At 40.4% G+C, this 19,439-nt stretch overlaps 2 protein-coding genes across 5 annotated transcripts in view; one reads left to right on the top strand and one right to left on the bottom strand.

Moving 5' to 3' along the window:
* UCHL3 (ubiquitin C-terminal hydrolase L3) overlaps positions 1 to 7,318 on the bottom strand; it is a 54,011-nt gene extending 46,693 nt beyond the window's left edge. For both annotated transcript variants that reach the window (XM_084527026.1, XM_084527025.1), the window contains exon 1: positions 6,756 to 7,318. The gene's annotated coding sequence lies outside the window, so the exon portion shown is untranslated. The remainder of the gene's footprint in view (positions 1 to 6,755) is intronic.
* Positions 7,319 to 7,409: 91 nt separating this feature from the next.
* Positions 7,410 to 14,359, top strand: COMMD6 (COMM domain containing 6). 3 transcript variants are annotated; one of them, XR_014696184.1, is made up of 8 exons: positions 7,417 to 7,536; positions 7,819 to 7,877; positions 8,459 to 8,524; positions 8,685 to 8,761; positions 9,643 to 9,811; positions 10,466 to 10,618; positions 11,648 to 11,792; positions 13,474 to 14,359. XR_014696184.1 is itself a non-coding variant. In XM_084530193.1 (7 exons), exons 1-7 carry the CDS (start codon positions 7,488 to 7,490, stop codon positions 11,696 to 11,698), a joined length of 624 nt encoding a protein of 207 aa, XP_084386319.1. In that variant the 5' UTR covers positions 7,410 to 7,487; the 3' UTR covers positions 11,699 to 12,539. The 3 variants fall into 3 exon arrangements, 1 of the variants encoding a protein (XP_084386319.1); XR_014696185.1 differs by lacking the exon at positions 13,474 to 14,359 and adding an exon at positions 12,313 to 12,539 and having other exon boundaries at positions 11,648 to 11,992; XM_084530193.1 differs by lacking the exon at positions 13,474 to 14,359 and having other exon boundaries at positions 7,410 to 7,536; positions 11,648 to 12,539.
* Positions 14,360 to 19,439: the final 5,080 nt, after the last annotated feature.

Here is a 19,439-nt window from a genome sequence, read left to right as displayed (position 1 = left end):
TGTTCTTTCCAAATTGCTCCATGAGCATGTACCACGCCGAATGTATATTTAGAATCTGTCCAAATATTTACCCTTTTTCCTGCTGCCAGTTCCAATGCTCTCGTGAGAGCAACTATCTCCGCCTTTTGAGCTGATGTTCCAGGGGGTAAAGGCTTAGACTCGATTACCTGCTGAGTAGTTGTTATAGCATATCCAGCTTTACGTTGTCTTTGCATAACAAAACTGCTCCCATCCGTGAACCAAGTTTCTTCCGCATCTTCCATGGGCTCCTCCTTAAGGTCTGGTCAGCTGGAATACACAGTCTCTATAGTTTCTAAACAATCGTGAATCACAGGCTGTGCCGGAGCATCACTAAGAAAAGAGGCTAGATTCACAATATTAGTTATCACAATTTCCACGTTGTCCTGTTCTACCAATATTGCTTGATATTTCAAAATCATCAATTCTTGTTTAAGTTGTTTAAAGACTTTTTGTGCTTCTCCAGTCCAGACTAACTTTGACTGGTTAATCTTTATCAATTCACATAGAGGCTTTACCAATAGTCCATAATTATAAATCCAAAGGCGACACCAACCTGTCATTCCTAAAAAGGTTTGTAGCTCCTTTACCATTTGAGGTTCTGGAGTCTGGCAAACGACTTCCTTATGTTCAGTTCCTAGTTCTCGTTGTCCTTCCGAAATTTCAAATCCCAGATAGGTCACACTTTGTTGAGCCAGCTGGACTTCCTGACAAGAGACTTGATATCCATTTAAACCCAGAAAATTAAGACGACTTATAGTCCATTGAATATAACTCCCTTTAGTCTCAGTAGCTATTAAGAGATCATCTACATATTGTAACAAAGCACCTTCAGTGTCCAGAGGCATCCATGTTTCGAGTTCCCTTGCTAATTGGTTTCCAAAAATAGTGGGGCTATTCTTGAATCCTTGAGGTAGTAATGTCCACGTAAGCTGCGTCTTTCTGCCTGAATCGGGATTTTCCCATTCAAAGGCAAATAGGTTTTGGCTTTCTGTGGCTAAGCCTAGGCAGAAGAAGGCGTCTTTTAAATCCAGTACGGTAAACCAGACTTGACTATTCTTTAATTTAGTCAGCAAAGTATAAGGGTTTGCCACTACTGGATGTATATCCTCAGTGATTTTATTTATGGCCCTCAAATCCTGAACTAGCCTATAGCTTTTTCATCTGCCTTTTTAATTGGCGATATGGGTGTATTGTATTCTGATTCGCATTCAATCAATAATCCATACTGTAAAAATTTATTATCTCTTTAATTCCTTTCCTATCTTCTATCCTCAAAGGATATTACTTAACCTTAACGGGTTTCTCTCCTGGCTTTAATTTAATAATTATTAAGGTCACAGTTTTACCTCTTTCAGGGGTTTCAGTAGCCCAAACTCCTGGACATACTTGATCTGTGATCTCTAAAGGTATTTCACTTTTAGGGTCAGTTTGTATTAGTGCCAAGCTTAACACATTTGTTAGTTGTTCTTCTCCTATACTTAATTCCATTTTCCCTTTTTCAAAGACAATTTCTGCTCCTACTTGCTCTAATAAATCTCTACCTAAGAGTGCCCATGAGGAGCTAGGCATATATAAAAATCTGTGTATGCCCCATTGTTTCCCTAACCTGTACTTCAAAGGTTCACAAAAATAAGCCTTTTCGGTTACACCTTGTCCTGGTTTCAGTTAGAACAGAGTTAATTTTCTTCCTAGTAGCTGGTGGAATGCTGTGTTTTGGCTTAGGATGAGAAGAGTGCTGATAACACCCTGATGTTTTAATTGTTAAAGAGCAGTGCCCATACCAAGCCAAGGACACCTCAGCCCCCCCCCCCGCCCCGTCCTGCCAACAGGCAGGCTGGGGGCGCAGCAAGAGCCGGGAGGGGACAGACCCAGGACAGGCGACCCAAACCAGCCAGAGGGGCATTCCATACCATCCGACGCCAGGCCAAACAATACATAGGGGTGGCTAGCTGGGGGGAGGGGGCCGGACCGCTCGGGGCCAGGCCGGGCATCGGTCAGCGGGCGGCGAGCAACCGCACCGTGCATCACTTGTTTGTACACATTATTAGTAGTGGTACTATTATCATCATTGTATTATTATTATTATTATTATTATTATTATTATTATTATTATTATTATTATTTTGTCTTATTAAACTGTCTTTATCTCAACTCACAGGCTTCACTTTCCATTTCTCTCCCCCGTCCCAGAGAGGGAGGGGGAGGGTGAGTGAACAGCTGCGTGGTGTTTAGCTGCCGGCCGGGTTAAACCACGACACATCTTTTACCCTAACATAATAATTCTGTGAAGGCATTAATGCTTGATTTAGAACTGAATATGTTGCCCCATATCACTAAGAAATTTCACTTCCATTCCTCCCCTAGCTTCATTATAACCAGTGGAGGATCTGCTAGGGTAGATTCCCCAAGTCCCCATTATTCCTGTTGAAATCAGGGGTCGATTACCCTAGGAAAAGGCTAGTCAATTTGTCCTCCGAAGCCAGGTCCAAACCGTTTTGTTTTATTTATTTATTTATTTATTTATTTATTTATTTTCATTACATTTCAGAGTTGGTCCAAAAATTCCATAGGGGTTTCTTTTAGACCTTGTTGGAAGCATATTCTCAATTCCCAATTCATCCAGGTTTTAGTATTTACTTAACCGTTCATAATTTTCAGGATGATTCGGGTCTTAGTGGGGGTCGGTCAGGGGAATGCAATTGTCCACAGTTCCCTGAGCGGTCCCATCGGCAATCTGAGCTCGCACATGAACTCAGGTTGTTTTAAGAGTTAACTGGTTTTCTGTTTCTGTGACAACTCTCTCGGACCCATCATGGTCCCTTTGCCCCAAAGGGCTAACACCCATGATTTTAAGATCTCTGCCTCGGGCAGAGGCAGAACTATTATCATTCCTACATCCTCTTTCCCTGCTCATTCAACTTCAAACACCTTTAACACTTTCAACAACCCTTTTAACACTTCCTTTATCTTTCTCCAGCCTGTACTTCTCTAATGCCATCATCAAAGGCTCAGTCAGGGGCCAACTTAATTCTGTACCTTTTCCCACCAAGATGCTGAAACATCAGTATACAACATTTCATCCTGTTCTGCTTCTCAAAAAAACAACATTAACTGTAACAAAATATTATAGTTTAAAGTTCCATTTAGGGGCCACTTTTCTCCACATTCCAGCTTATAAAGCGGCCACCACTGATTACGATATTTTATCAATGTTTTCCTGTTCACACTTCCACCGGCAGATCCTCCAATATCCTTCCAGTGACTTAAAACACATCCTAACACACTTTTCTTTAAAATTTCACTGCTTGTTTGCCCCCCCATTTTCCAGTTTACAGTTTCAGAATACACATGTTACTTGCAAAAGCGTATCACAAAACGTATCACTCACAAAAATACGGGCACGCATTATCTTTCAGTAGCGATGTCACAAAACTACTATTACCAGCAATATTGCCAAAATCACAATAACAATAGTCAGAGTCAAATTCCACGTGCGATAAGTCAGAAAACCGAACTGTGTAACACCGTAACGATATCTCTCTTATAACAATGCCACGAACCTACTATTACCACCAGAAAAATAGCCAAAATCACAGTAACAATAACCAAAGTTAAATACCATACTCCATGAGTCAGAAAACCGAAATAGACAACACAATTCCAGATGGACCTTAAAGCGAGCTCTTTCCTTAAGGTCCCCAAATATACTTATGGTGCTTACCACAAAGTATATACCAAACACTGCCTCGCAGAAGATCACCTTCTGACTTACAGACAGTTCCAGATACAGATGGACCCCAAGGTCCCCAGATATACTTGTGGTACTAACCACAAAGTATATACCAAATACTGTCCTGCAGAAGTCACCTTCCGACTTACTGGACAGTCCCAGATGACCGGTCTACCAGAAAACCAAACCAGAATAAAGAATATACTCACTTACAATGATGGGGTCCTTGTCTGCCTCCGCAGTGATCCGGTGAGTCGAGGAGTCCCTCCGGGAAATCCCGGGGGTACCCTAGGGAGTCCTGTCCCCAGCGGGTCCTGCGGTCCGGCAGAGAGGTTGTCCCATCTAGGGTGCCAGATTGATTCAAAGATCGAAGCCGTAATTCCTTTAAGTGATATATTCTTTATTGCAGCGCTGGATGCACGGGGGATCTCTCCACATATCGTGCATACCCAAAGCAAAAAGCAGTCTTGAATTTATACAATCAATCTATCAATATTCTACAAGCACCTATACATATGCATTACCTATCCCCGCCTTCCCTCGCTTCTCATGCTAATTAGCCTGTTGGCACCTTGCGCCTGCGTAGAGCCTTCCAAGAATTGTGGGCAGGGGTCTTTGGGACGTGGGCAGGGGTCTTTGGGAGGAAGACCCCGAGTCTTCCTCACAGTGTACTTTTCACCTTTGGTCAGGAATCTGCTGAATTGGCAGGTTTCTTAATTGCAAGAGCTGGTTGTTGCTAATTCTTCCATTTGTTGTATCTTTATAATGAATTCCAATGTCCAGTTTTGAGATTTATAGTCCTTACGTTTGTTTCTCTGTCCGTCTGTCGCTTCCTTATCATGAGTTCCAGTGTCTTGTTTCGAGATATACAGTCCATGTCTGGGGATTGTCCTTGCCTCCCCAATGCCTCCCCAATACCTCCTTAGTCACAGCATTTGAGTGCTTGCGAGAGCAGCTGTACATTCATTTTCTGAAGTGGACATTTGGGGAAGATTTTTGTGAAGCCTGAGAGCTGGTCCCACACACCTGTCCAGCCTTCACACAAAGGGACAGATGGACTTGGAGCAGTGGGACGCTGGTGTTGGAGCCACATGAGCAGGCAGTGGGCAGGAAAGAAAGAAACTGACAGTTTACAGGCAAATTAAGAAGTCCTGTGAGAGAAGGCATTTCTAGCTGCTTTACAGACAGGAGTACCAAGCTGACAGGAGGCCAAGAATGGTAGGGACATCACAGAACTGGAGGCCCAAGCACTGGAGAAACCCAGCTGTTAACAAAAAGATTTTCTCCCCTCTGCCTGAAGAGCTCTTTGAAAAACTTGGTGTAGTTCTTTAGTGAGTGTTGATGTTAATAACAACACCCCATTCTGTAAATGTTACATTTGCGAAATGGACTAAATTTCCTAAAGTAGTTTTTACTTTACCCCCTGTTACTACTAAGCAGGATTACTGTTATTACATGCCTGTGTTTGAAAATTCTGCATTGACCTGTAAAGAATACCACAGCATCTCTCTTTAACAATCCAATCTTCTTCTAGCTAATGAGATTTGCCTTTGTTTCCATACAAGGTGTCTCCTCATGTTAGGTTTTCAGTCCTTGGCTAGCTAAATGATAAGCCGCTACTGCCAGATCACAATCACAGCCTGCATCTGACTTCCTCTGCCACAAAAACCTTCAAAGAGCATACTTATAGGAGGCAGCAGTTTCTAGAGATACACAACTGAATACTAGGGATGGGCAGACTAACTGAAATCACTACATACTGAAATCATTACACCAGCCTGCTGTTCCAAATTCAAAGAACTTTTTAAGATATGTTTGTGGACAATACTGAATTAGGCGAGCTGTTGGCTCCTTCAAGGGTGGAGAGGCCTTATGGAGAGATCTGGACAAATTAGACAGCTGGGCAATCCCCAATATTATGAAGTTTAACTAGAGCAGTGTGCCCTGGCAGCCAAAAGGACCAACTGCACCCTGGGCTGCATCAAGCACAGCATTGCTAGCTGGTCAAGGAAAGTGATGGTCCCAATCTGCTCTGTGCTGGTGCAGCCTCACCTTGAGTGCCGTGTGTGTGGTTTTGGGCACCACAATATAAGAACAACATAAAGCTGTTAGCATCCAAAGGAGGGCTACAAAGCTGGTGAAGTGCCTAGAGGTCATGATGTGTGAGGAGCAGCTGAGGTCCCTTGGTTTGCTCAGCCCAGAGCAGAGCAGGCTGAGGGGAGGCCTCATGGCGGCCTGCAGCTCCCTCACAAGGGGAGTGGAGGGGCAGGCGCTGAGCTCTGCTCTCTGGGGACAGTGACAGGACCCGAGGGAATGGCATGGAGCTGGAATAGGGGAGGGTAAGGCTGGGTATCAGGAAAAGGTTCCTCATGCAGAGGGTGGTCGGGCACTGGGACAGGCTCCCCAGGGCAGTGGTCACAGCACCAAGCCTGCTGGAGTTCAAAAAGCATTTGGACAGTGCTCTCAGACATAGGGTCTGATTTTTGGTGGTCCTGTGTGGAGCCAGGACCCAGCTGATGGCCTTTGTGGGTTCCCTCTGATCCAGTATATTCTATGGTTCTATCAAAATAACTCCAAAACAGCTCAAAATTTCAGCAAATGGTTCAGAATTACTCTATAGTTACCAAACCACCAAAACATTTAAATTCACATCTATCTCCACATCTTGGAAAATGAATGAAACGTAACATAATAAATATTAGTCATATTGCTAAAGGCACTAGTAAAAGACTTGATGAAATTGTAATATAAAATAGCATACAAAGTTCTGCAGATAACATACAAAAGTATGCAGTAGTTACCTAAGTTAAGAACAAAAAGATTGTTGAATCATGTCCCTCCTATCACAGGCAGATCTTACCTGTATGTACATTGAGAGTGTTTTGAGAGTCATGAGGTCATAAAAACACATATTACTCAAAAACATTTGCACGTTTAATTAGATACTTTAAAAGGGAGAGGCCAAGTACCATAAATGTAGTATAAAGTTCATAAACACACATACCACGTTCCACAAGAATTTCACTTTGCCTGAAACGTATTCCAAATTCTTTAATTGCATTTTACTAAAAAATAAAATAAAATAAAATAAAAAAATCCAACAGATAATTTAAAACTAGCCAGCACTACTATGTGACTGGTTGCATTTCACTGCTTGGTCACAGTCTTACTATAGTTGTACTAAAGCTGTTGCATTAGAACATAGAGGGAAGCCAGAAGTAAAACTGGTTGCTAGAACAGTCTAAGAATATTTCTGTTGTTGTTTTAAAAACACGAGACTGGTAAAAGATCAGTATCATTTCAGTGTTTCAGCTACACCTCAAACTCACTGCATTCAGTATGGAAATTTTATTGCAGAGTGACTTCCCAGTCCCTAAAGGGGGCCTACAGGAAAGCTGGGGAGGGACTCTCTGGCAGGGGGTGTAGTGATAGGGCAAGGGGGAATGGCTTTGAACTAAAAGAGGGTAGGTTTGGATTAGATATTAGGAAAAAATCCTTTAGTTTGAGGGTGGTGAGGCACTGGTACGGGCTGCCCACAGGAGCTGTGGATGCCCCACCCCTGGAGGTGTTCAAGGCCAGTCCCCGCCCCGCCTCAGCCCCTCGTACGGCGCATGCGCGCTGCCCGCCAGCCAATAAGAGCCGGGCCGCTGAGTAGCCCCGCCCCTCCCCTCCCGCAGCCAGTCAGGCGGGCGCGCGGCGTGTGGCGGAAGCGGGGCCTCGTCGGGAGCGCGGCACCATGGCCGCCGGCCCCGCTGTGCTGCTGGCGCGGGCCGTAGAGGCGTTCGGTGAGGGGGCGCGGGGCTGAGGGGGGCTTGGGGGGCGGGACGGGGGTGGGACGGGGGAGGGACGGGGGATGGGGGGCGCCTTCCCGGCTCCTCGGGGCCAGGCGGAGCCTGCCCGGGGCGGCCGAGACCGCCGCCGGCAGTGGGAGCCCAATGCTGGGAGCCCAGCATCCCTGCCGGGTAAATAAACCCGTGATGACCTGTGACATCTGTAGGGAGAGGGAAGATTTGTTATAACAATGCCTGAAGGGTTTGCTTCTGATCCCAGCTGCTTGTGTCTTGCAGATGTTGGCGGTGCGGCAGATAAGATTAGCTTAATACCTCAGGACTTCTTTGCAGAACTGGTAAGTAGAGCAATGAGGGGGATACAGAGGGCTTCTGGCATGCCTAGATTCTTGGAAGCATCTTAGTTTAAGCTCTTCTTCTTTTTGTGTGTGTTGCAGAGCAAAGGTTATGTATATGTAGCATAGATTTGCACAATTCATGAAGTAAACCTGTCCTGCTAAGAGAGGTTGAGATTGCTTAAAATTTGCTTTTATCACAGAAGACTTTTAAGGATATGTTTTTCTCTCTCATCTTAATCAGATGTAAATCTAACTAGTCTAGGAGGCATTCAGCTTCTGCTTATCAAAAGCTCTGTACTTGAGCAGGATGGCTGTTGAACTAAATGGCGCATTAAAGAACAGCAAATGTGGTAGTACCTAAAACCTTTGTTTGAGCTTATTTGCTCTTCTTGGTTTGATATAATTTCAGTATCAGTCACTTGTATGACTGTTCTTTCCTTTCCATTTAAAGCCTCATCCTCTTGTCCATTTTTGCATTAACCAGCTTTCACTGTTGTTGTAATCTCCAAGTATTGAAACTTGCTGTGTCTTGTATATTAAAATGCATATTTGAAATGTTTTCAAATTTATTTTCTTCTCAGTGTGAGCAAATAATTCAACATCTCAACCATAAGATCCCAGGTGTAAATACGGTTGAACTGTGTCGGGTAAGTTTGGATATTAACACTTAGAAGCCAATATAATTGCTGTGTATGTTGTACAAGGATACATTCCACAAATCAATTTATTTATGTATGTGTTTGTGTAGAGTCTTTTGTTCACATATAAGTTGTTATTACATGTAACAATTTGATCATCTTGTTTTAGAGGCTGCAGACATCTGGGATTGAGATCAGTGTGGGTGAGCTGGCAAAAATAACTAATGCTGTTTCCTTTCTGTTTAGGTAAGCACAAAATAACACAAATATGGGTATGATATGAACTGATCTGGGAAAAGGGTTTAGTTTGTGTTCTTAAGATTAAAAAAGGGTGCAGTAACTACATACATGGACTCAGTTTTAGTAGTGAAAAAATAGAGGTGAAATTGTTCGTCTTAGAAGCTGTCTGCAAGCTTTAGAATTACTGGCAAAATAAAAGAGAAAGTTAATCACAGTTTGAAAGCTGTCAGCTATCCCTCTTTCTGTTTTATTGATGCCCCTGGGATTAGACGGAGGGGTTTTGCATGAACAAACCTGGGGTGGTTTTCCACTTGCTTTTTTGACCTATTTCCATGGGGAGAATTGAGTGGCACTTGGTCTTCCTCTGGATTTGCTGCCTTTTCAGTTGTGGCTTTATGCATTGTTTGACTCCTGTAATTGCGAATTACAACACTGCTTAGAGGTCCTTACATGCCCCTTGGTGGTACTTAAATTCCCTCTCCTAAATGTAATTAAGCTGCCTCATTTCTAAAATAATAATACTGTTTAATAGTCTTAACTGCACTATGCACACATCTGTGACTCAATTGTGCTCTTTTCTTCACTTTCAACAGCACTCCGAGGCTGTGGTTATTTTTGTGTTTATCTTGCATGTTGTGTAATTCCAGCAAAGCTTAGTGTCTGCATATTAAGACACATTAAAAGTGGATACAGAAGTCATCTTACCAGAGAAGTAAAACATTTTGCATTTAAAATAAAAAAAAAAAAACAAACACAGTATCTCAATTTATTTTAAAGTGCGTATAAACATAATGCTGAAAAAAATTGCCTATTTGGGGTGAAGTGAGAAACTTTATTAAAATCTTGGAGGATGAAACTGATGTGGTGTTCTCTGGATACCCCTACAGCACAGCAGCCAGAAACAACCTCTCTACAGAGGACCTCGTCACTACCTTGGGTAGTGCAGGCAGCACACTGCCTAAACATGCAGTGCAAGTTATTCGTCATGTATGGAATGAGCAGAGCAAATCTGTCAGCGTGTCAGAAGACGTAGGAAACATGGCCACAGTGGGGCAGGTAACTAACTAACAAAACACAATTGAACTAACAATTTTCAGAAATGTCAGCGCTTCGTTGTGTGCATTGTAGTGTAAAGGACATGATGGTATCTTGGCTGCCCAAAGGTTTCCTGGGTATGTGTTGCTGAAAGTCTAGTCAGAATATGTACAACAAAGGTCATCTAAAGCCTATTATTGCTACTTTTTTGTGTACTGTCTGTTTTTCATATTCATTCGATCTAGAAGTTGTTAAAAAGAACATAAAACCATGGATGATAAACAAGCCAGTTGAACTCCGTGATTTAAGCTCCTATTAGAGCTTAGGGAAATGGTTTAGTGGGGACTGTTAGTGTTAGGTCAGAGGTTGGACTTGATGATCTTGAGGTCTCTTCCAACCTAGAAATTCTGTGATTACTGGAACTTCTTGAATATTAACAACACTTGAATGAGCAAAACAGATTAAGTGAAGTAAGTTACTGGGTACTTTTCAGTCCCCTTCTGGTATGAATAGAAATGGCAGAAGGCTGTTTTCAGAATATTTGACGTGTGTGTTTATCACATAGATATGGGCTCTAAATGTCCTGTGTTATCTGTAAAAACATCTGTCCCACAGAACAGCAATGGTAGGCTAGATCTCTTCCTTTAATACTGTTTCCAACAATTTTCTCCACAGTTTGTAGATATGAAATGGAAGGTTGGAGTTGCAATGAGCTCTGACACCTGCAGGTCCCTGAAGTATCCTTATGTTACAGTGACACTAAAAGTGGCAGACCCTTCAGGACAAATAACGGACAAAACTTTTGAAATGACAATCCCACAGTTCAAGGTCTGTAATCCTGTGTCGTTTGATTGGGTCTCTTACAGAACAACAGTGGCGTTGTTGTGAAGAAGCAAATGTGTACTTTGTATACATGTAAATAAGCATCACGCTAGTATAATTGAAAAATGAAACATTAATTAAGACTGGAAATAATACTTAGTTTTACATTTAGTTCTACAACACTTACCATAAAACGTTAATTTAGCAGCAATTACTGTCACAACTTTTCATAGCTGAAAAGACAACTCTGAAAGACTTCTAAAAAAAATTATATCCCTCTGCTTTATTAGAAACTGGGAATATTGTATATCTATGAAACAGCTCACTAGCCTCAAAATCTAAAACTTGAGTGATGCCTTGCCTTTGCTAATGATAAAGAGTGGAGGTCAATCTCCCTCATCACAGTTGGCTCTTAATTGTTGTGCCTTCATTTATGAGCTTGAGTAACTTGGTTTAATTTTAATAAATATGGCATTTCTGCTGTCATTTCCTGTTTAGAGAGCCAATGCATCATGCAGAATATTTTTCAGGCTTACAGGTGAAAAAAATTGTGGGAGTTGGGTGGGAAGTAATAAGAGGAGGATATGCTGAATCACATTCAGAGTGTTCTGAAATCTTGTATTCCATCTGGTTGAAACCTATTTATAATTTTGCTTTTAACTAACATAAGGGATGCTGTATGTGAGAAGTATGGGTTATTTCAGTTGGGATTACAAGTGTTTGCATGAGATACCTTGTTTTCTTTTGTGGTGTGACAGCTACTTGGTGTGTTTTCTTTCCCCATGGCATCCTTTTCTATTAATAAGCAAAGCCATGCAAATAAGTCACCAACTGTGTAGATTTAATAGTGAATGTGCCTGAATTCCAACCAACCCCCAAAAAGAAATGCAGAAATTTCCAGTTCAACATGCAAATTCTAACAGGATGAAAGAGGCAAACAATGGATTAAGTGATTTTTGTCTATTGTCCTAGTTTGAACAACAGGTCAAGCTTTTCTTTGTGCAACTGAAATTTATCTTAACTCTTCTTTTTCAGAACTTCTTCAGACAGTTCAAGGAAATGGCAGCTGTTCTTGAAACAGTTTGAACAGAACTCTTTTATTTGCACTAAAGTCTCTGACAGACTTGTATCAAGTAAGCTTTCTGTTCTGCAAAAGGAACAAGTGCCATTGTTCAGCAAGGTATGCATTCTTGTCCTTTCAGCAGGTATCAGCAGCATCATATGTTTTTGTCAGCATCATCCTTGCATTGCTCTGAAGATTTCTTCACTTTTAAATACTTGAAGTCAACTCTACAGGATTTGTAAAACTGGTCAGCTTTCTTAATCATCCTAAAAAAAAAATCAGGATGTGTACAGAGAAGTGTCTATAGACTTTCTACTATCCAAGAATAAGAAAGTACATTTAAGAAAGAAGACATTTAGCTCTGGAGTGCAAAAAGACATGAAAATCTTAATTTGACTAAGGAGATACTGAAAGGAGTGTGAATACCATGATAACAGTTTTGTCTGTAAAGTTAAGATGTGCTTGGAAACAATGAGATCATTAACCTATAGAGTATATAAAATTACAACATAAGTGTACATATTCCTTAAAAGTAGCAATGTCATGTAGTTAGTTGCAGGTATTTGCAGACCAGGGTTCCAGTCTTCTTTTAACGGGATCATGTATTTGTCTTAACAGCTTGGTTATTTTTAAATACTTCTCACCACCTAGACTTCTGAAAACTGAGTTAATGCATTAAAACTTCTCTGGAGATCTCAACTTTTTCATCTGAAATGAAGTCTGGAGGCTAGGTTTAAATATAAAAAGTTAACTTAATTCAAAGCATTTTTATATATTTTTGCCTTTGTATTTAATCCAACTCTAATCTGTGGCACTCTGATGTTTTGATTAGCAGTTTGCCTTCTAATTAAATTGGAATATTGATGTGTTTGTCTCACTCTGTGCTCTGAACTAAAAAAGATCGAGAGGAAACTTGAAAGCTCAGGCTGGTGTGTTAGCCAAGAAGATCAGAAAAATTAGTGTACTAAAAGTCGGCAAGATTTCTGTGCTTGCTGTATTGTGCAGCAGGAGTCTTCTGGACTGTGTTGTTCTCTTGCTCTTACAGCGTCCTAACCAGTCAAATTTTGACTTGGATTCTGAAGGAGAATGGGAACATTTTCAAAGGGGTCAAATCCAGTGTGCTAGCATGCTCACTCTTCCATTTCAGTTTTTGAGTTTTACTAAAAACCAAAAGTACAAATGGGGTGGAATAAGAACACTACTGTTGCATTTCAGGATCTGCTGGTGATGTAGTAGAGCAGAAAGTCTGAAGAGAGAAAACTAGTAATAAGCAGGCTGAAATTTGTTTTAACTTCAGGATGGTAGAGACCAAGAACCAGTTCTGTTGGGGCAGATCCTCAAGTGATTTCATGCTACCTGAAGTGAAAATGCGTACCTTTCTGATCCACATAAAAATTTGTATTAACTTTTTTTAGAAGCTGTCTGGAAGTCATTGATGCAAGTTTTGTCTGCCTTTGTCTCCTGAGAAATAGACTGCAATGCATTGTGCTCAAAGCATACTGCACTCCTTCAAATATAGAAGGGATATCTCTTTAATAGCATTATGCATAGTACATAAAAACAGTTCTTGGAGTTTCTTAGGACCCAATTAAGTGAAACACTGTCATCTTTATATTAAGACAGTAAAAGTCTTGGCCATTGGTCTGGACAATACTTCCTCTGTGCTGCTGTAGTCAGAGGTGTTTCCTTCAAGGCTGGGGAGAGCAGAATGCTGTTTCCTGGGCCCCTCTCAATGGATTGTGCCAAAATGGTCTCAAGAAAACATTTCCCATTTGCCTTTTCCCTTCTCTGTCTGCAGGGGCTTGGGGCTGAACATGGTACAAAAAACCCTCTCTGTGGAAAAGTGGGCAGCTGATGTTTTTACTACTTTTTTGATGTGCAGAAGTTGGAGTGTAAAACACAACTGGAAAACACTGTCATGCTGTGGTCTAGTGAACTGTTTTTGATCATTGTAAGAATTCCAGAAAAAAAGAATACTTCTTGTTTTGTAAAGCATTACAAATGCTTCAGTTTGTTTGATGCACTTAAATTCTTCATATAGCTGGAAATACTTGTGCCTTCATTGGAACTGGATGGAAAAAAGATTCAGTTAATCATGTCTTAAGTTCTAAAAACAGAAAATCAGAAAACCCTGGATGGTAATGAGAAAATGTTTTGTTATTGTATTTTTTTGGTCCATTGCCATGAGGAAAAAGTTAGCAGCTTCAGAAGTGTAACTGTTACATTTTGTCAAGTTAAATGTTCTAGAAATATTAAGGAATGTTTTCTGAAGTGTCACTGAACTCCAGCAGATCGTAATGCTGGCTGGAAGTTCCCTAGGTATGTGTGCAGCACAACTCTCTGAGAATTCTCAGAGGTGTTTATGGACATCTAGGAGATGTGATTAAAAGTTGGCTGCGTACACAAGCTGTGAGGCTTGTCTAATCACTATCACAAGGAAGTCATATACTGTATAATGGAGGAACTACATACTTTCTGGAAAAAAAAAAGTTTTCAGGATAGCACTATTAACATGTTTAAACAAGCTGTTGAGCTGTTCAATATGTGCAGGATCCAGATCTTTTCCAAGAGAACTGGGAGTTCCTTGTGTGTTCTTAATTGTACTTGCTGATTGATACAAATCTGTATCACATGATATTTTTGTAAGTTTACAATCAGTCATTAAACATACAGATAACAAAAGACGAAGATGGTCTGTGTTTTGTTTTAAGCCTACTGTGTGAAAGTCTCTTGTAAATAATGGGAAAAATTCAGAATTAGACTATGCCTAAACTTCTTTCCTCACTAGATTAGGATGAGGTTCAGACAAATGCAGTTCTCTGAGATGGGGTAGCAAAGAACTGAGGGATAACTGCAGGCTGCTAAGAATATTTATATTGATTATAGCTAGAGAACGCTATATCGAGTCTGGAAAAGAGGACATGAAATCACATGCAATTTCTTACAAAAATTCATTAAGTAGTTTTCTTAAGCTTATTTAGGACACAAATATACCATTTCTCTTCAACATTTTCCTACAACAGTTCAAGAGAAAGGAAGAGGGAAGAAAGGGTATTACACAGTGAACAAGGCCAAGGGAATGAATAATGAAGGAATCCCCTGGCAACATCTGTATGTCTTCATTGCATGGCTTTTTTTAATTACTTTCAAACACACCAGTTCCCTTGCAGAATGGTATTCGGTAAAAAGGCTCACAAAGGATACATAAATGACTCCTGTGCACTAATGAGGTATATATATTTAGCTGCATGTTTTGGCCTGGTCATGGCCAAAAGAAAAAAATTGTGTCCCTGTTACTTTGTTCTTGCTTCCACAGAGTTGTGCTGCCTTCTTAGAAGTGTGTAACTTTTTGTTCACTGTGAACCTGTCCCCTTCCTTGTTTAAAAAACTTTCCTATTTCCAAGCTTTTTCACTTGGGTTGAACACCTGAAAACACCTGAAGTTACGTCAGCTTTGAGCCACTAAAAATGAAAGTAGGGAATGCAGTTTGGTGGAGAGGAAGAACAGTGCTGCTTCCTGCTTGCTCTCCTCCGTATCATATTTGTTTTATTCCTCTCATATACTGCCCTCATACTCTTCTGAGTATGAGGGCAGTTTCCAGTCCTTTGCAGAGGCATGCAGGGTTATTCTGCTTAGCCTTTGTAGGTACCAGAATAACACAAAAAGGCACCTGAGTCATTTAATCTACCTGCAGAGAAAAACACCCTGCTTTTTAAGAAGTTTTACAGCAGGTTGAGGGACTTAATATTCAACAGCCTCTATCCAGTGCCCTGTGGTTGATTTGCCCTGTGTTTTTTTTTCTTTTTGTAGTGGCAGTCACTTCACAAATATATGACTCTAGGTGGGGCTGCTAGCTCAATGGCCATGCACTTAGTTTAGGAAGCTGGGTCTGTGCGTGTCAGCACATGATACGGTAAATGCCTAGAGCTGGGTTTAGTGTGCATGGTGTGCTGCCACAGTGCTCCCTGATGCCTGTAGGAGGCTCGGTCACCTCATAAACCACTGAATTTGCTTGTCACCATGCACTTCGGGCTGCATGTTTACGTCTGGTTCTACCACATAGCACTGTCAATGCACTTTCTTCCAGTTTTTCTCTTGGCACTAGAGTTGCCCATAGGAAGCAATTTACTAGAGGGATGAAGCTTGGCACTTGGTGTGCCTAGTCCTGGCTGCTCTCAAAGACTTTGTTTTCAAGTCTTTCCTGGGGGAAGGTGAAGAAGTCACCTGCCCTTTGAACTGAGTTAGTGTACTCCATTCCAGCCAGACCCTGTGCACTGGGATACTCTTCTTAATTATTTGTGACTTTGTTATTGGGAACGTAATGAAGGTGAAGTGGTTGATTTTCTCAGATGGCTGATTTTAGTGATTCTAGGTTTTCTCTTCTCTGAGATATTTTTTTTCTCCTATGACTATGGCCTGGCTTAGAAGTGAGAGTTGTTTCTGCTGGCTAGGTGTAAGGTGCCATAGCTTCCAAATACTTAGTGTTTACATTACAAAGCATCCTTATACATATAAATTAGAGTATTCAGTTTCAATTTTATACTTTACACACTTATCTTTGAAACAGTAAACTTTAACACATGGTAAAAAAAAGAAAAATCTAGTACTTGATGTAATGTGTGTGCAATTGTTTTTAAGAGGAATGTGGCATAGCATTGGTCACCAGGTGGCACTGCTACATGCAGTCTTGCTTCACAGTAATTCTCTGAGAGCGTATCTGATAATGGGATAGCAAGTCCCGGTTTTCTGCTGGATGTAGCCTGTAGCTGTGCTGTATATGTTTATTTTGTAACTTCTATGCTACATTTAAACATTGTAGAGAAATAGTGTAAATTTTTTTGTTAATTATTAAAAAGATGAATGTAAAGATTTCCAGTGACACAAACAAAATTCAGCTTCTTAAGTATAACATTATATACCATACACTGTATATTTGCAGTAGCTTAAAACAGTAGTTTTTAAATATATCATCACTTCTGCATTATAACTTGCTCTTAAAATAGTATCATGTTATCTTTCTACTAGGGTCAATTACAGGTTTATGTATTTTTCCCTACATACATATATCTTAGATTTTTCTAGTTCAATATCTTGTTCATAGAATAAGCACTGGCATTTCCCTGTCCTGGATTTTCATGCATTTTAACCACTGTTAATGTTCTTTGATATTTGGTTGTGCAGCCTGCGCTTGTGTCTTTATGCCGTATTGATTACACTCACTCTACTCCTCAGCCAGTCTAAGTGACCCCGTTGCTTAATTCCCCTTTGTCTTTCAGATTCAGAGCTAATTCAATGTTCTGATATTCTTGGTAGTGCTGAAGGTGTGAGAACAGTTTCCGTTTACCATTAAATGGGCCAGAATTTCATTACTTCTGTGTTTTAGGCAGGTTACAGGAGTTTTTCCTATTAAAAAAAAATCATTTAAGAACTAGGCCAAATCAAAGCAAGACAGGCTTCCTACCCCATGATGCTTCTGAACTGGGAAGTACTGAACGCCGCAGCCACACGTGGAGCTTGAGGAGGGGTGATGAAGTTTACGTTTAAAATGAGGGGTGGAAACGTGTCACATGAATCAGTGGTGTGCAGCACAGCCCTGCTTCTCACAGTTGGGAATGTTGAAAGAATAGAGATGCTCAGTAGTCGACAGAGTCAAGACGACAGATACCAATTTACCTTTGTGAGAGTCAAGGAAGATGAAAAAAGATTAAGGGGCTCACATCTGTTGTTCATTTTTCTTTTCTTTTTTTTTCCTTTTGTCAGCTACACTGGCACTACTCTTGGTATTGTCAGGACTACACATGCCCTGTGGTTCATGGTACATTCTCTCACCAGACAAACAGCTGAATTGTGAAGTTGCAGTAAGGAAGTACAGTGCACAAATAGCAGTACAGTGTTGAAGTCTTAAGTGTATTTGCATTTTCCTCTTGAACAAATAAAATTTGTGACCTTTGAAACTGAAGTACCCTTGCCTTCCAAAGCATCTCTATTCTTTATTGTTTCTGTACTCTCTACTACAGATCTGTTGGCCTTCCTAGCCTATAGTGTGTCCTTCACTGTAATATATTTGTGGAATACTGTCAAGGAGTTTCTTTTAGCTTTGACACAAAAAGGACAAGAAATCCTGTCTTTCCATCTTTGGAAAGCTGAAGGTAACCAGGATCCCTTCCAAATTACAAAAAGAAGTAGAGTTAGTGGGCACACTGTGGGAGAGAAGTCAGCTCCACCAGCAGCTGCTGTAGTTCCTCATTTTTTCCTCTATGTATATTGCTGCAGTGGTCAGGGAATAGTAGAGAAGTAAATATATCCTTTATGTAAAAGCAGAAATAAGTGGGAATATGGAAGTCCTTGTTTCAGAAGTTGTTCTGTCTTCTGCAATAACTAGCTTTGCAACTGGCCTGAACTGTTAACAGCCACTGAATTAGCTCAGCAACAGGGATTTTAGAAAGCTGATCTGATACTGTTTTCTTGAGAGGAATGTGAACCTTTAAAAAAAAAAAAAAAAAAAAAAAGCGTGTGGTGGAAGTGAACAACTGCTAGTGGTTCCACTTGGAAAGCTGCTGCGTTACATGTAAGTACACAGGACATGAGATTAGTGGGAAGTCAGAGGAATAACTAGAATGTACTTGGTCTGATTTACATACAGAAACTCTGCAAAGTGCAGAGAAACCTCACTGTAATAAGCATGTTATACTTGAAACATTGCAAAAACTCCTTTTTAAACAAAAAGTCATGTTCCTCCACACCAGATTCCAAGTCTGCTCTGTCAGCAAGATAACTGTCTTGGAATAACTATTAAATGGAAAAAAAGACCAAAATAAGAATTGGTTTCTCAATGAAACACTGCTTTGAAGAGGGCAAATACAATAATTGAAGACATTCTCTCTTTCAATCAGTGCAATGTTAAATGGTGTATTGATATGCTGAACACAGACATAAACGTGGTAGGTCGCTTAACGTTCTAGAGATGTTTATGAAACCTTCAGCTAGGGATTATTCTCTTATGAACTTTGCTCATTCCAGTTCCCCTAAATCTATTTTGGAGTGGTTCCTATTGGCAGAACAAATTATAATCTGTCATTACGATCAAAAAAGATTAGTATTATTGAGCAAGAAAAAAAAAATAAAAAAAACAGCCTCTCACATCCTTTTTATTGTGAACAAATTATAATGTGCCTCCTGCTGTTGGCTTGTCTCTACACGACTGTCTTACTCAGCCTTTGGCAATCCATTTTAAACTATAACAATATCTTTATATCCTACAAAATATATAATATTCATTATTTCTAGTTAAATTTTACACACTGAATAGAGGAGGCACCAGGGTTTCCTCTAGCAGCTCAAGTCTAAAGCCTTGGTATTATGCCCAGACTTCTGAACTTTCTAACACTAGAATTTTATTTCCAAAGTAATTTCATTAGTGTCTTCAAATAAGACTGGGTGATTTAAATGAACAAAATGTTTTTTAAAATCTAAATGTCATTATCTTAGATCTTAGTGGCAGTCAAATTAAATTTGATTAGTTAAAAGTAATGCAAATACAGTCATGGACCCTGAAATGCCAGAGAGCTAATTGCCAGCATTCTTAGAGAAGCAATAGAATAAGAACCAATAGGACATATTACTGAAGTGTTCTAATCCAAGGTGGCTGAAGTTATGCATAAATTACAGGATTGTAAAATAAAGTCTACAGCTCCTCTAATAACTTAATATTTTTCTGCAATTAAAATGGTTGCTGAAAGCTTAAGGGGATAGATAATGATGGCA

This window comes from Aythya ferina, assembly GCF_964211825.1.
Source record: "Aythya ferina genome assembly, chromosome: 1".
NCBI lineage: Eukaryota > Metazoa > Chordata > Aves > Anseriformes > Anatidae > Aythya > Aythya ferina.
This window is presented reverse-complemented; position numbering and strand designations above follow the sequence as displayed.

Excerpts from the sequence above, each read along its gene's own strand:
- COMMD6 (XM_084530193.1), top strand. The coding sequence starts at position 7,488 with ATGGCCGCCGGCCCCGCTGTGCTGCTGGCGCGGGCCGTAGAGGCGTTC. Across the intron at positions 7,537-7,818 it reads GCGGGCCGTAGAGGCGTTCG|ATGTTGGCGGTGCGGCAGAT; the intron begins GTGAGGGGGCGC and ends TGTGTCTTGCAG. Across the intron at positions 8,525-8,684 it reads ATACGGTTGAACTGTGTCGG|AGGCTGCAGACATCTGGGAT; the intron begins GTAAGTTTGGAT and ends ATCTTGTTTTAG.